This window comes from Ovis canadensis, chromosome 2, assembly GCF_042477335.2.
Source record: "Ovis canadensis isolate MfBH-ARS-UI-01 breed Bighorn chromosome 2, ARS-UI_OviCan_v2, whole genome shotgun sequence".
Taxonomy (NCBI): Eukaryota; Metazoa; Chordata; class Mammalia; order Artiodactyla; family Bovidae; genus Ovis; species Ovis canadensis.
The window spans coordinates 180,502,791-180,518,871 of record NC_091246.1 but is presented as its reverse complement, the minus strand read 5'-3'; the positions used below and the strand labels follow the sequence as shown (position 1 = coordinate 180,518,871).

Here is a 16,081-nt window from a genome sequence, read left to right as displayed (position 1 = left end):
CCAGCAAATTTGGAAAACTCAGCAGTGGCCAGAGGACTGGAAAAGGTCAATTTTCATTCCAATCCCAAAGAAAGGCAATGCCAAAGAATGCTCAAACTACCGCACAATTGCACTTGTCTCACACGCTAGTAAAGTAATGCTCAAAATTCTCCAAGCCAGACTTCAGCAGTATGTGAACCATGAACTTCCAAATGTTCAAGCTGATTTTAGAAAAGGCAGAGGAACCAGAGATCAAATTGCCAACATCTGCTGGATCATGGAAAAAGCAAGAGAGTTCCAGAAAAACATCTATTTCTGCTTTATTGACTATGCCAAAGCCTTTTACTGTGTGGATGACAATAAAGTCTGGAAAATTCTCAAAGAGATGGGAATACCAGACCACCTGACCTGCCTCTTGAAAAACCTATATGCAGGTCAGGAAGCAACAGTTAGAACTGGACATGGAACAACAGACTGGTTCCAAATAGGAAAAGGAGTATGTCAAGGCTGTATATTGTCACCCCGCTTCTTTAACTTATATGCAGAGTACATCATGAGAAACACTGGACTGGAAGAAGCACAAGCTGGAATCAAGATTGCCAGGAGAAATATCAATAACCTCAGATATGCAGATGACACCACCCTTATGGCAGAAAGTGAAGAGGAACTAAAAAGCCTCTTGATGAACGTGAAAGAGGAAAGTGAAAAAGTTGGCTTTAAAGCTCAACATTCAGAAAACGAAGATCGTGGCATCTGGTCCCATCACTTCATGGGAAATAGATGGGGAAACAGTGTCAGACTTAATTTTTTGGGCTCCAAAATCACTGCAGATGGTGATTGCAGCCATGAAATTAAGACGCTTACTCCTTGGAAGAAAAGTTATGACCAACCTAGATAGCATATTGAAAAGCAGAGACATTACTTTGCCAACAAAGGTCTGTCTAGTCAAGGCTATGATTTTTCCAGTGGTCATGTATGGATGTGAGAGTTGGACTGTGAAGAAAGCTGAGCGCCGAAGAATTGATGCATTTGAACTGTGGTGTTGGAGAAGACTCTTGAGAGTCCCTTGGACTGCAAGGAGATCCAACCAATGCATTCTGAAGGAGATCAGCCCTGGGTGTTCTTTGGAAGGAATGATGCTAAAGCTAAAACTCCAGTGCTTTGGCCACCTCATGCGAAGAGTTGACACATTGGAAAAGACTCTGATGCTGGGAGGGACTAGGGGCAGGAGGAGAAGGGAACGAGAGAGGATGAGATGGCATCCTCTGGATGGCATCACTGACTCGATGGACGTGAGTCTGAGTGAACTCCGGGAGTTGGTGATGGACAGGGAGGCCTGGCGTTTTGCGATTCATGGGGTCTCAAAGAGTCAGACACGACTGAGTGACTGAACTGAACTGACTGAATATAATTTCTCTCTCTTTTATTAATATTCTTTATTTGTTAATGCAGCCTTGTCACCATTCCATCTTTACTTCCTTAATCATGATTTCCTTTGTTTCTGTGAACATGTCTATAATGGCTATACTGTGGTCTTTCTGATAAATGTGAAAAGTCTTTCTCTTAGGCAGTTTCTGTTCCCTGCTTGTGTCCAAAGAAGGGGTTACACTTTCCAGTTTATTTGCATACCTTGTAATTTTTTTAATTGGATATCTTAAATAATGTAGCCAGTCTGGTTATTGCTGTTTACTTGTTAATTTGTTCATTGACTGACTGGATTACTTTAGTGAAGTCTATTTAAGCTTCCCAGCACACCAAATGTTCAGCCTCTGATGTTGTTCCTCAAGCAGGGAAAGCTACTTTGGGTATTCTCACAAGTCATCCTAGAATCACAGTGGTTTTGCTAGGACTCTGTTTCTCTTTTTCCTTGACAATATCCACTAACTGCCAGCTGACTACTCTGTTGCTTCCAGTTGAATGCTCTGACTCACAGATTGCTCTACAAAGTAATTCAGTCAAAATCTGGCTCCTTTGAAGCAAAAGTTTTTGTAGTTAATATTTGGTTTTTATTCTGCCCTAAGAAAGGATCATTCCTGCTGTATTTTTGCCTATTTCCTTCCTATGAACTAGCAGGCCTACAATTTAGCCTGAATTTTATATCTCCTCCCAGTTGTCTTTATCACACCCACTCCTGTTCTTGAAGGGAACAACTACCCACTCCAGTATTCTTGTCTGGAGAATTCCATGGACAGAGGAGCCTGGCAGGCAGGAGTCCATGGGATCACAAAGAGTCAGACAAGACTGAGCAACTTTCACTTTTCGCTGTTCTTGAAAGCACCTATAGGCGTGAACGTCTTCCCTCTCTGTTACAATTGAAGACCATTCTTTTGAGAAAACAGATGCTATCTGTTTTATGACCCCTGTTTTCTCCCCAGAAATCTCTGAGCCAGGGCTCAGAAGCTGGGGGTGTGGACAGTTACTAGCTTTTCTTGAGATAATACCCAACCCTATAAGCTGATCACTTGGTGGAGGGTGAGGAGACCACAGCCTAGGATCACTGGCATGAAATCACCACTTCATGAGATGGGGCAAGGGTAATCTGACCAGAACCCCAGTATTCTCAGCACACCACACCCACAGTAGATCCTCTGTCCTATACATGGATTGTGAAGGAAAAGGAGTTCCCGTCTCTCACCTTCATTCACTCAGGATTTAGCTTCAGCAGCAGGTACCTGGGAGCAGGATGAGAAAGCTGACATACCACTCTTAGGAAGAAACCTCCCTCTGGGTGTTGTGGGGAGAGGGAGCTCTGTGTTCTTTGCTGCAGTGGTCTTGAGTAGGCTGTTTTCACTGAGAGAAGCAGGAGGGAGTGATATTGTTTCAAATACCAAACTCATCTTTCTTACCAGCTTTTCATAGATGTTCTTGAATAGATGTTTTCTATTTTACTTTTCATCCTTAGGATCATTTCTATCACCTATAATAGCTTTCTCCAGTCTCAGTGGGGAGATAAGATGAGTAAACTCAAGCTGTTGTGCCAGAAGTCACTCTCTAATAGGTGAAATTTGGTTCAAAAAATAAGAAATTGTATTATTTGGCCTCCTATCTTTTGAAATTATTTTAAAAGATTTTATGAAGCTGTTTGAGAAATGGGATGCCTCTTCTCCAGCTATATCACACAGCAGATGTACAAGCATCTTCCTGAGTGCCAGTGGCAATGTTACGGTCTCACAGTAGGAACAGACTTAATAAGTAGCTAAGGTATTCTCAAAAAGAGCACCTTAGGACCAGCTGTACTAAAACTAAAATTACTGTTTGGTGAATGTTTTCTGCCACATCAGTGAGCTAGTAAAGTGATATATCCATAGGTCCACTAACATAGGTGCTTGATGAGAACCAGTTTATACTAGTGGGTTGGTGAGAACATGGCCCATATCAAACTCAGTCATTCACCAGAAGCACTATAGATATCTTTGTGTTTGATTGTGTTTGATAATAGCTGCCTGTAAATTTCTCAAATCAAAGGCATCTTTTATGTAAAGTATGCAGTGCAGACCCTCTGGTCTCATTCAAGTACTTGAAAACTACAAGTTTGTTTTTAAGGAAAACATTAGCCCTTACTGCGAGTACTTCTGCATCCCGTCTATTTTTTAAAGGGAAGTAATCCTCTCTTTGGGCAAGATTTCCCTTTTATCCTCTCAGTTACCCAGTAAAATATGGACGGTGTTTCATATCTTCTGTCAAAGGACTACATTCCTCTATAATTAACTACTTGCTTTAAATTCATCATAGAATGCAATTATGATATGTCTATAATCCAGCACCTGCCAAAAGCTTACATACTTGCTTCCTTTATCATCCTGGCAGAGTCTTATAATTCTCTGGATTCAACAGTTTGTCTTAGCTGCCAGGATACAAAGTAGATTCAGTTCTCAGTGAAAGCAACAATCTTATCCTAGATGTCCTGACACCTTTTTGTTTTGTCTCTGAAATATTAATATTTTCTCTGTTTTTTAGTCTGCATAGTTTTGTTTTCTCCACTGTTTCAGATTGAAAATAGGTGAGCTATAAATGAAATACATCTAGGAATAGAAGCATTTAACCAGAAAACCTAAAAAAATCAACCATTTGCATTTAAGGGAAAACTCCAGATATTGGACAACAGAAGTTTTACTTGACATTCATTTTCATTAATTGAGCATATTAGTTTGGTCAAATTCAAATTGGTTGAGGGTTTATTTATATTGTCCTAAATAGACACCCGCTTCATAAAAAATAAATAAAGTAGAAATCACTTTGAATTGCAAAACGCTTTTATGGCAGAAAGCTAATATTTCTTCCAGAGAGAGCAAACCTGACTGAAGTCTGTCCTTCAGATGAATCGAAGGTGGTTTATATTTCAGAAGATCACAGGCCATACTGCAACATCTGAAGAAGATTCAGATTATTAATTGATACTAAATCCCTAATACAACATTTAAAAGTAGAACCTTTCAAGCAGTTTTCATAGGGTATTTTTAGTGATTATAAAATGCATGCATGTTTTTGGAAAATGCAAAAGCAAGTATAAAGTATCAGGAATCAGCAGATATATCTACAACCCTAAGGTGACTTCTGTTGTCATATTCATATCACATTCTCTCAATCTTTCTTCTCATTGTATGTAGTTTTAGCACTTCCCTGATAGCTCAGTTGGTAAAGAATCCGCCTGTAATGCGGGAGGCCCCAGTTCAATTCCTGCATGGGGAAGCTCTGCTGGAGAAGGGTTAGGCTACGCACTCCAGTATTGCTGGGCTTCCCTTGTGGCTTAGCTGGTAAAGAATCTGCCTGCAGTGCGGGAGACCTTGGTACGATCCCTGGGTGGGGAAGACCCCCTGGAGAAGGGAAAGGCTACCCACTCCAGTATTCTGGCCCAGAGAATTCCCTGACCTGTATAGTCCACAGGGTTGCAAAGAGTCAGAGATGACTGAGCGACTTTCACTTTCATGTAGTTTTAACATAGTTAAGATCCTATTGGATTTTCATCCCAGTGATGGAAGAAGAACCTAAAGTCCTTCTATCCTGTGGTGTAGCTTTCTGTTCGACCCAGTCACTGTACATTTTACAAACTATGCCTGAGCTGTATTATTTCTACAGGTGGCTAGTACTCATAACACATTCTGATCATAATTAACATCAGTTTTAGAAAGTACTACTTTTCCAATTTGTCATATGGCCCAAAATCACTTTTTGTGAATTCGTCCCTTTGCATTCCTTTCTTACTGTTATTGAACTACACTGAGTTACTGCCACAGAAAACAGTAAAACTTTACATGTTATTATTAGTTGGAGAATTGTCAGCCTGAGTTAGAGAATCATTTATAAACTTTTCATTACAGACATTTTAAAATATACATTAATGTAAATAGAAGTGCACTGAAGCCCCCATGTACCATCACTTAGTTTCTGCATTTATTAATAATAACTAATCTGTTTTCATTTAAACTTCTACTTCATCCTCCTCTCATGTTATTTTAAAATAGACCGAAGTATTGTATTATTTCATTTATGAGTATTTCATTATAGGTATCTCTAAAAGGTTTTTTTTAACCTACCTAGCTTGAGTACTATTTCACATTCTAAAAAAATTAACAGTTAATTTCTTAATTATATCAAATACCCAATTGGTCTTTGTTTTAGAGTACTGCCTATGTTTTCATACACTTGTCTTGTAGAGTGTCCCAGAGCCTGAATCTGACTGATTGTGTCATCATGGTGTTAACCTGTCTCCCTGTATTCTTTGTAATTCAATCGTTGGCTCGAATGTGTATTTTTGATGCAGTTATGTGAGATGTAAGTGCAGAAAGTGATTAAAGCTATATTAAGAAATAAAATACTATGTAAAGAAAGTTGACTTAAACGATGAAAAAAGGATGGTAACAGGGTTTTATAGTAAATGAAGATAGTTTCCAGTTACTTCAGAATTCTCAGAATTCACAGTATTGCTCTTTGAGTTTCACTTTTTTCCTGAAAAATTGTTAAACAGGGGAAACCTTAAAGACATTTTACAATAACAGCCTCTTATTTTTGTCAGTATTTATATTAGAATGTCAGAATCATGTTCTAGTGTTTATTTTATTCCTTATATATTACATTTTTTAAGGAATAAAATCTTTTTTCTGTCTCATCATTGTCCAACTGCATATTTTCTTTTCTAAAATATAGCTTGCTGCTACTGCTGCTAAGTCGCCTCAGTCGTGTCCGACTCTGTGCGACCCCATAGATGGCAGCCCATGAGGCTCCCCCATCCCTGGATTCTCCAGGCAAGAACACTGGAGTGGGTTGCCGTTTCCTTCTCCAATGCATGAAAGTGAAAAGTGAAAGTGAAGTCACTCAGTCGTGTCCGACTCTTAGTGACCCCATGGACTGCGGCCTACCAGGCTCCTCCGTCCATGGGATTTTCCAGGCAAGAGTGCTGGAGTGGGGTGCCATTGCCTTCTCCAAAATATAGCTTAGAGAGATTCAAATAAAGTACTTCTTTATTTTGTAAAATTAGTGAGTTTTTTCTTTTTAAAATAATTACTTGAACAGTACAAAAACCCTATTTAGAATAAGTTTTAAAGAATGAGAGCAATAAAATCAGCAGGTTTTTTTTTAATATGTGTTATAAAAACAGTGATTTTTATTCAAAAAGTAATTACATAAAACTCACAATTTATAAGAGTTAATTTGACTTGTACTAAGCTTACTACTTGAAAAATAATTTATTTTTAATAAATTTCCAGGACTATTCATTCAAAGAGTCTTTACAGTCATCTCCATCTCATTGTGCTGTGTTTTTGTATTTGTTTTATTTTTTTCCCCATAGCTCATCAGTAGGTTACTTGCAACATCCAGGATCAGAACAAGTACAGTTTCCTCGAACTACTTCACCATGCAATTCCCAGCAGCTCCAAGGCCACCAGTGTGCAGGTATGAATACATAATTGGGGCCGGGGGGTAGGTGGCAGGGATGGTTTGTCCATTTGAGAAATAAGTTCCTTGGACATTTCTAGGAAAAAGGTTTTCAACTTGTTAGGTGCTGAGATATGCCCAGGATATTCAGGGCACATGAGAAGTCAGGTTTAACAGGTTCAGTCCACTTCTTCCCTTTCCCCTGCTACCAGTACCCCTGCTCTCTGTTCCTCCTCAGGCTCTCCTTCCTGCCTGCCTCATTATTACTGATATTCTTTCTTTCATTACTGTTTGGGTTCTTCCTCGGAAATTCAACCACTTCCCAAGCTTCAACCTTGGCTTTTTGCCACTGTCTCCCAAATTTGTTTCTGCCACGACAAGACCACATAGCCAATTGCCTATTGGACATTTCCTAACCAGGAATATGTCAAAGGCACTTTAGATTTAATATTTCTCCCTTTTCATCCCCTTCTTCACCTTCCATATTGGGACCAGTACAGATTTCGAAATCCTAACTCTCTTCTGTTCTCCTCTTTCACACTTAGGCTGTCACCATTGCCTCAGAACCGTTACCTTCTTTCCTTCTTCACTGCTTCTACTTTTGCTTCTTTTATGTTGTCCGCATACCCAGCCTTCCTCCTCCCCAACACGTACACACATACACAGTTCACGAATTATCGTCCTGAAACAGATGTCTCTTCATGTCATTCCTCTGAATTAAAAATTTGCATAGATTCTCCATTTCCGCTCCCTGGTAATTAACCCACAGAACTCTATTTCTAGAATGCACTGTGCTTTTTCATGCCAAAGATACTTTTGTACCTGTTCTTCCCTCCTCCTGGTGTGCCGCTCCAGCATCCAATTGCCAAAATCCTGCGTACCTTTAAAATTTGACTCAGAAATCATGTCTTCTGCAAAGTCTTGCTCAGTCCTTAAAACTGAGTTTGTTGCTTTGTTTTCTTTGCTTCCTTAGTTTCTTAAACAATCCTTTATCATAAGACCATATTTTATTGTAATGATCTGTTGACATATGTAATCTCTCGAAGAAACAGAGAAACAATAGATGATTATCAAATATATGACTAATAATGGCTGCATCAATCTGGGCTGCTGTGGCCAAGGAGAACCTTGAGATACTCCTAAGCAGTCAGCCCTTCTGTGGTGTGCCTAGCCAGGTCAGGTTGGTGCTAATTCTGGGGAACTGGAAATTCCCAATACGGTTACTGCCGTGCAAACAGTGGTGCTGGAGGCAGGCCCCAGGGCACCTTCCCTCACACTGAAACGGTGAGTGGCGGTTACATTCCCAGTACTAGTAGTGCTGCAGTACTGGTGCCACAGCAGGAATAAACCAGCTGTCAGTGGGTGTTCATGTGACTATTCCAGCCCTTTTAAAGTCAGCCACCGTGGTCTTCCTAGCCATTTTCAAATGAGAAAATATAGTAAAAGAGGGTAAATAATCTTCTCTGAGTCATAGGACATTTCAGAGCACTGAAATTATGCTTTCTGAATCCCATATGCCAAACTTTTCCCTACCACATGAAACTGTGTCACTCAAAAGATGTCTTTTTACCATATATCAAAATTTCTGTAGGGTACTTCTTTTTCCCAGCTTTCCTTTATGTATTTAGAATAATGCTTATTTGAAAATAAATTTACTTTAAAAATTAAGCACTTTTATAGGTCATATCACAATTGTGCTACTCTCTACTAGGTCTTTTAGATAATTGGACGTTCCTGACCTATTATGTTTAGGATAAGTGTGATATTTAGGTCTACGGAATCAATTTCAGTGTTTTTTTAAACACACGACACTTGTATGAAGCATCAAAGCTTAAATCTGGCTTACATAAATAACAATAAAATTTTGGTCCAATATAAAAGTATTGTCATTATCTTGGTGTTTAAAGAAACTAGCGATTTGCTAAAGTGTGCTGACTGCTGGGTCCTAATTCTGATTTTCAGTAGCACCACCTCCACCTGGTGGCGGAATGGTGATGATGCAGCTCAGCGTACCAAACAATCCGCAGTCTCGTGCCCATTCACCCCCACAGTGGAAGCAGAACAAGTATTACTGTGATCACCAGAGAGGACAGAAGTGTGTGGAATTTAGTAGTGTAGACAATATTGTTCAGGTAAGATGCTTCTTTTGTCTATTTTAATTTTAAAACTTTCAACACTTAGTCACATAAGGTTGACCAACCTATAAGATTGATGCTGAATTTAAAATCTTTTCAAACAGATTAGTAAAGAAGTTTGGACATTCTCTATAGCCAGATAATTTAAATACTGTTTCCCAATGTTTGGATAATTAAACATTTTTTTAATTTAGAAATTAAGAAGATAAACTAGATCTGAATTTTATTAAAGAAAATGAATTAAGTTGCTATCTTGCCTTTCCCATATGAACTGCATTTTACTGTAACCAGAATGTTGATGAGGGAAGGCTCTTCATCATAGAAGAAATGCAATCAATTAATCTAAAAACACTGATAGAATTTTAAAAGCGATATTTTGGAATCCTATTAAAGTAACGAACAAAAAAACATCAAAAACAACAGGAAAAGTTTTATGAGAAGCTTTCAAATAGGTAGATTAGGCAGACAACACTTGAAGCAACTGATCGATTGTAGCATCAATTAAAGTGGGCCCAGGTTCCATCTCTGATCAAGAAACTAAGGAATCCATAAGCTGTGCCTGGGCGGCCAAAGAAAATAGTACCTGAATCTAATCAAACCTCTCTGAGTCTAGCTATTACTTTACAGAAAATACAGGAAGAAAATAAAAAACAGTTTATAGGTACCTCAAGAATTCTAACAATCAGATGCAATGTATGGGGATCTTCCTTGAATACCAATCAAAAGACATTTTGGGGCAAAAAGTGAATAAATATATTCAAAGTGCTAAACTTTAAAAAAAATAAACAACTGTCAACCAAGAATTTTATATCTAGTAAAACTGTTCTTTAGAAGTGAGGGAGAAATTAAAAGTTTCTAGATAAACAGAATTTGAGACCTGCCCTACCAGAAATTCTCAAAGAAGCCACTGCAGAGGGAAGTGAAAGTACAATACTAAACAGTGATATGAAGCCATACTAGAGGAGAAAACTCTCAGCTAAGTACATGGACAATTTTAAAAGCTAGGAAAATTCTACCAGTATGGTGTATAGTGTATATTTTCTAATGGAAAAGTATCTACAATACTATTTTAAAAGTACAAAAGTAAAATTCAAAAATAGGATGCATAGTCTGTTTCCATTTTTGTAAAGCAGATATAGGGGTACATATGCATAGAAACAGTGTTACTAGTGTTTATCCTTGGGAATTGGAAATTATAAATTTCTGTACTGTTTTAATTTCTTAAATAACAAGCACCTATTATAATGTAATGTGTACATATTTGTAATCAGAAAGAATAAAAATTTCTGTCCAAAAGGAACCCTTCAGAAACCCTGACTAATGTGTACATATTTGTAATCAGAAAGAATAAAAATTTCTGTCCAAAAGGAACCCTTCAAAAACCCTGACTAAAATGTTGACCTGTTTTCTTGATATAATTGCAGCACAGTCCTCAACTCAGTAGTCCCATTATTTCACCAGCTCAGTCACCAGCACCAGCTCAGCTGTCTACCCTGAAAACTGTCCGTCCCTCTGGACCACCACTTGCCATCATACCCCAGTTTTCTAGACCTTTTGTCTCTGGGCAAGGTAAGTGCAGAAAGCTAGTCACAGCCTCAGAGAATTCTAAGACATCCATTCACTCCCCATCAGTTTGTAATTTACCTGATACTGCTACCTTCCCTTTTCCAAAGGACTGCATTTTCACCTTCCTCGGGCATTTTTGTTTGTTACCATTTTCTCTCCTAACCTTAATGTTTCATCACAATTAATAATTAATTAATGGTACTTACCTGGCAGTACACTGGTTAAGACTCTACACTTCCTCTGCAGGCATCACAGGTTTGATCCCTGGTTGGGGAACTAAGATCCCAAATGTCGCAACTAAGCCCTGGCACAGCCAAGTAAATAAATAAGTAAATATTTAAAAAATAATAATGCTGTCTTAAAGAACCATTAAAAAGGAAAGTAGTATCTGAATTTTTAAGAACAAGCTATATGGTAATTTCAAAAAGGAAGACAAACAGATGTCCATTAAGCCCTTGAAAAGGTATTCAACATCATTCATTAAGGAAAGGAATATTAAAATCTCAATGAAATACCACTTAACTCCCTCTTTGTGCTTAAAATTGTGTCTCTGGTCTCGGTGCTAAACCTTGTTGTATCTGCCCTTCAGCTAGTGTTTAGGAAGGAGCAAGTATGTCGTGGGTGTGTTCTACCAGGGAGCTGCCCAAGCACTCTGACAGTGTTCATCAGAAAAGAGCTCCACACAGTGGCAAGAGGCTCACGCCTTGCTTGTCTCTGTTAGGAAACTGTCAGGAGAAGCACTGTATGATTTCCTGAAGATGCTCCCTTAGCACCCACCCATAAGCCTCCTCCAGACACTGAATGCGCGGCATTTGGGGACTTACGTTAAAATGAGAGTACAGCAAATGAAAACATTACAGACAAAACTTTTGCAGTCAGTGTGTGTGAAGCGCTTTCCATGGGATGACTCTAGGCACTAAGGTGTGAAAGAAAATATATTTACAGTAATTAATAATGATTTGGGGGAGATAGAGAGCTTCATGTTTTCCCAAGGTTTCTTTTGTCCCCTAAATGTATGTTCCGTTCACTTTTAACCATCAGAGAAAATGTGGGTTTTAGTATCTCAGACGGGTGGAATGAGTTCTTATAGTTCCTTTGGAGGATTTCACATAGAATGTTAAGGTTTACAGAGAAGTTTGTGTCCATGCTAACTTGTCTACCAGCTCCTCCCACTTCACCTCCTTCATAACTCTTGTTGTTAGTCCCTCCTGCTTGCAGAAGTTTACCCCAGCTCTTTGAAGGGTATGTGGAGGCTTTTAAGTTTTTTAAAAAAGATGTCAGTGCCTCCAGTTTTTCATTCTATTTGGTAGAATATGTTCCCTCTCTCATCCTGAGACAACTGAGAAAACTCTGTGAAGTGCTTTGTACCCGAATAAAGGAAAATGTGAAAGTGATTTTTTATTAACTTTCAGGAGATACCAGATACCCGTTACTTGGCCAGACCCTGCAGTACAACCCTCCTGCTGTTCTGCACGGACACATTCCAGCCCAGCAGGTGCGAGAGCTGCTGCCCTGGCCCTACCGAGAGCAGAGTGAGGGAGAAGGTGGTAGGAGCATCAGTTCCCAGCACAGTCCAGATATGAGGGGTTGGGGTGGGCGGCAGGAGGCATTGGGTGCCATTACTTAGAAAAGACTGACAGCAAGCGATGGGCCAAAGTTCTGCCACTGAGGCAGAATTCAGAAGGCCTGGAGGTTGGGTTTTTTTTCTTCTAAAGTACAAACCCCAGACTGAGTGCAGTTAGTGTTAAGTGGTCAGACACTGCCATTACATTTTGCAGCAGCATCAACCTTATTTCTCATGTTTGTGGATTTTCAGGGTCAATCTGGCAACAGGCATGGCAGCCGAGGAAGGAAACAAGCCAAAAAAGCTGCATCCACCGACCTGGGTGCAGGAGAAGCAGGTGTGTCCCCAAGAGGCATCCAGATGTGCTTCTATAAACTGCTGCCCTGAGAGTCTAAAACTGCCACACCACAGAAGTGGGTTTCCCTTGTCTAGAATCCTACACAAAGTCTTAGACAGTTATGCTATCTAGAAGGCAGGCTTCTTGAATGTTCTTTTAATTCTGTCTCATTTCAGGTTTGGGAGTACTGAAACAAAGGTAGGTTTAGGAGGAGTGCAGGGACCAAAGGGATTCGAAAGAGATGTGAGAGGGGAACAGGTAGAATGCAATGCACTGCCTCTGTATTCTTAGAGAAAGAAAGTATTCTTTACACCCTTCAGGCAGTATAGTCTGAAGAACAAATACACCTTTCTATGGCAGAGGGCTTTCAAGTCTGTACCTTAACCTTCTATTCAGTAGCCTTGGGTTTGTTAGGGCAAGTGCTGTTTTAAAGATAACATACAGAATACTTCCCTTGTCGTCTAGTGGTTAAGGCTGCACTTCTCCAATGCAGGAGGCATGGGTTCCATCCCCCATCAGGGAACTGAGATCCCACATGCCTCACGACACAGCCAAAAAATAAAAACTGAAGATAACGTAGAATTTGACAATGGGAATTTGAAGTTCAGGAACCTGTACCCAGGATCACACACCTAGTCTGAAGAAGCCACTGCACAGGCTGCATTTTGTATGTGAGGCTGTGAGTGTGGCCGGTGGCATGGGCCTCTCTGCACCCCTTGCTTGGGGGTAAGTAAGAAATATTTAGAAGATGGCCATACCAAGTATAACTTTGTGGATTTGAATGGTTTCAGAAAATTGTGTTCATTTCCTGTGTCTTTTGAGTCTGCAGTACATTCTGCCCCCCTCTTGGTAACAGGGATTAATTCTCTACCTTTTCCATTCTAGTTGTTGGGAAGGTCTTGGAAATTACTGAACTCCCAGATGGAATAACTCGCATGGAAGCCGAGAAGCTCTTTGGGGAACTCTTTAAAATTGGCGCCAAGATCCGGTGGCTCCGGGACCCTCAGTCCCAGCCCCAAATGCGTCGCCACCCACTCTGCTGTGGCAGTGGCGACAGCACTGTCAACCCTGAACGCTCGAAACCCAGTGACTTGGCCTCCACGTACACCGTCCTAGCCACATTCCCCTCCATCTCCGCTGCGCAGAATGCATTGAAGAAACAAATTAACTCGGTTAACAAGTTTAAGCTGAGAACAAGCAAGAAGCACTATGACTTTCACATTTTGGAAAGGGCAAGTTCTCAGTAACAGCCACCTCAGACCCTTGGCCTTTGTGATCCCCCCATCGTCACCCATCTTTAACTGGCTTGGTATCGGGAGCTTCTGTTAACATGATAGAGACTCCTAGGATGTGTGTTCATGGCGTTACAACTTCTGAAGACAGGCCGGTGATCCAGCAAAGAGGGGAAAAACACACATTTCACCCCAAATGACTGTAGGAATCCACATCAGAATGATACAGAGTTAGCAGCTTTTTCTGAGGAAATGCTGTTCAAATGCCTCCTAACTTTTATAGTTATTTTGTTTTATATTTCTGAATTCTTGTATCAGATCCAAAGCTCTATTGTACAGCAAATTATTCTTCAAAATGAGTACCACCAGTTGCAACCTGTATTTCTATTTTGCAGCCAGCACAGTGTGACCCGACATAGAATTTGGGGGAATAAGAATGCAGGCGTGGAGTAGCCAAGTTAAAACTACATGCTGTCTTTTGGGGGGCCCAGTAGGTTACTAAGGAGAGCTCACAAACAAAAGATTACTCTTCCCCTGTATCTCTAAACACAAACAATTTCCAGAAAATAAAGAATTCCCTCATAGGGTCCTTTCCTTATTCACTTAGGTCATATGAACACTGTCAAGTAAATTATGTTCTTAACACTTCTTAATCAAACCACTTAGATTCAAAGGGGAATAGGAATCATTCTAGGCAGGAAAATACTTCCACTTTTTTTTTTTAAAGTGTCCCTCTGATAACTAAATGCCACTTACTTGCATTCCCTTACTTGTGGATTTTTTTTTCTTTTTTTTTTTTTTGGTCACCTGAGGAAATGCATTTGATGAGTGCTGGAAACTTCTTAAGTGGTTTAAAATGTGTTTTCATTGTTTGCAGCGGATCACTGGACATCAAAGATTCATTGCACTTATGAACAAGGAACCTTTTTTTCAATTTGCAAGGCTGTACAATGTGTGCTGATGCAAGCCTTTTTCAGTTCAAAAGAATAAATGTTTACAAATATATACCCACTTTGTCTTTTGTAAGTGAAAATCACGTTTTTAAATGAGAGTCAGTCCTGAAGACTTAACCTATCTTGAAGATTTCATTTTCAGACTTGGGGAAGATGAAAGACATTAAATCCCCTCACTTTACAAATAGTCTACAAAGCATCAGTTTCTCTGTGGGAGTGTTTTTTGTGGGTATGACTCATGTCATTTTGTCCTTTCATAAGTTAATACCAGTCAGTTGTAGACAATTGTGAGTATGAATGAATATATAGTGAGACAGCTGAAAACAACATTATGATCATTTACAGATAAAGAATTTGTGGTTTTAGCTGATGTTTTGAGCACCCAGTTGTCCAGTTTAGCTCAAGTTCTTTATAGAAAGCTTTCCCCACTTGTCAGCCCAGCAGAATCAAACTGCTACGAAACCCAAAATGGGGTGACGGGAAGGGGATTCTGCCATCTGCAGGTTGCCTGGAGCCTGGCTGGCTTCCAGCCCAGACTAGGGGTTTACTTTTTGCAGCTCAAGAGCAATAGGTGTTACCAGACTCTGGGGCAGATGTTCTCTCCCTCTAGAGCATCTGCAAAGCCCTACTTTGTCCCAGGGAATCCCAAATCCACCGCCCCCTGCGCACACACAAGCTGGTGTGTTGCGACTATGGATATTGCGCTCCTGAAAGCAGAAGTGGGAGCTGCCTCTCAACCAAGTCAGATTAAGGAGCCAGACACAGAGAAGGAAGTAGGAAGGAGCGCTGTGGAAATCACTCACTTCCAAGGACTGTTGAATTTTTAAATTCTTGACTGTAGAATGTCACAGATGGAGAGGATACATAATTAGGGCCAACACTGCAGCAGGAATTATTTAATCATGGAGGTGGAGACAAAACTACAATCCTGTGATTTATTTCAGTTCTCTGAATATTCTATCTTAACTTTTGCTGTAGAAATCCTGGTAAAGTGAGGGGTTATTTTAATTGAGATATAATTGACATTCATTTTAGACATACGACATAACAATCTGATATTTATATATATTGCAAGATGTTAATCGCAGTAAGTCTAGTTAACATTCATCACAGTTATAATTTTTTTCTTGTGATGAGAATTTCTAAGATCTGTTTAGCAACTTTTAAATATACAAAACAGTATTAATGACTGAGGTCACCATGCTGTACATTAAATCTAAAGTTTTGCTCTAGACACTTGATTTTCTTGGTTTCTGGGAGTTGAAGACTGCTCAGAGGAAGGCAGAGCTGAAGCTGTTGTGAAGTCAGCTCTGAACCTTCACCACCATCATCTCCCCACCCCTGTCCCCAGACAGTCACAGGTCCCTGAAACCAAGAAGCCTGCCGTTAAAAAACAACTGTAATGATTAGCTTTAAAATTGGCCTTGAAACTTTAATGTGAA

At 39.8% G+C, this 16,081-nt stretch overlaps 1 protein-coding gene across 15 annotated transcripts in view; it reads left to right on the top strand.

Moving 5' to 3' along the window:
• Positions 1–14,691, top strand: part of R3HDM1 (R3H domain containing 1) — a 95,684-nt gene extending 80,993 nt beyond the window's left edge. For 10 of the 15 annotated variants that reach the window (XM_069577695.1, XM_069577693.1, XM_069577694.1 and 7 more), the window contains 6 exons: positions 6,767–6,870; positions 8,815–8,984; positions 10,412–10,556; positions 11,966–12,048; positions 12,370–12,454; positions 13,340–14,691. In XM_069577695.1, the coding sequence (XP_069433796.1) occupies positions 6,767–6,870; positions 8,815–8,984; positions 10,412–10,556; positions 11,966–12,048; positions 12,370–12,454; positions 13,340–13,701 (949 nt within the window). In that variant the 3' untranslated portion in view covers positions 13,702–14,691. The remainder of the gene's footprint in view (positions 1–6,766; positions 6,871–8,814; positions 8,985–10,411; positions 10,557–11,965; positions 12,049–12,369; positions 12,455–13,339) is intronic. The other 5 variants (XM_069577697.1, XM_069577696.1, XM_069577691.1 and 2 more) reach the window with 1 other exon arrangement.
• The last annotated feature ends 1,390 nt before the right edge of the window (positions 14,692–16,081 follow it).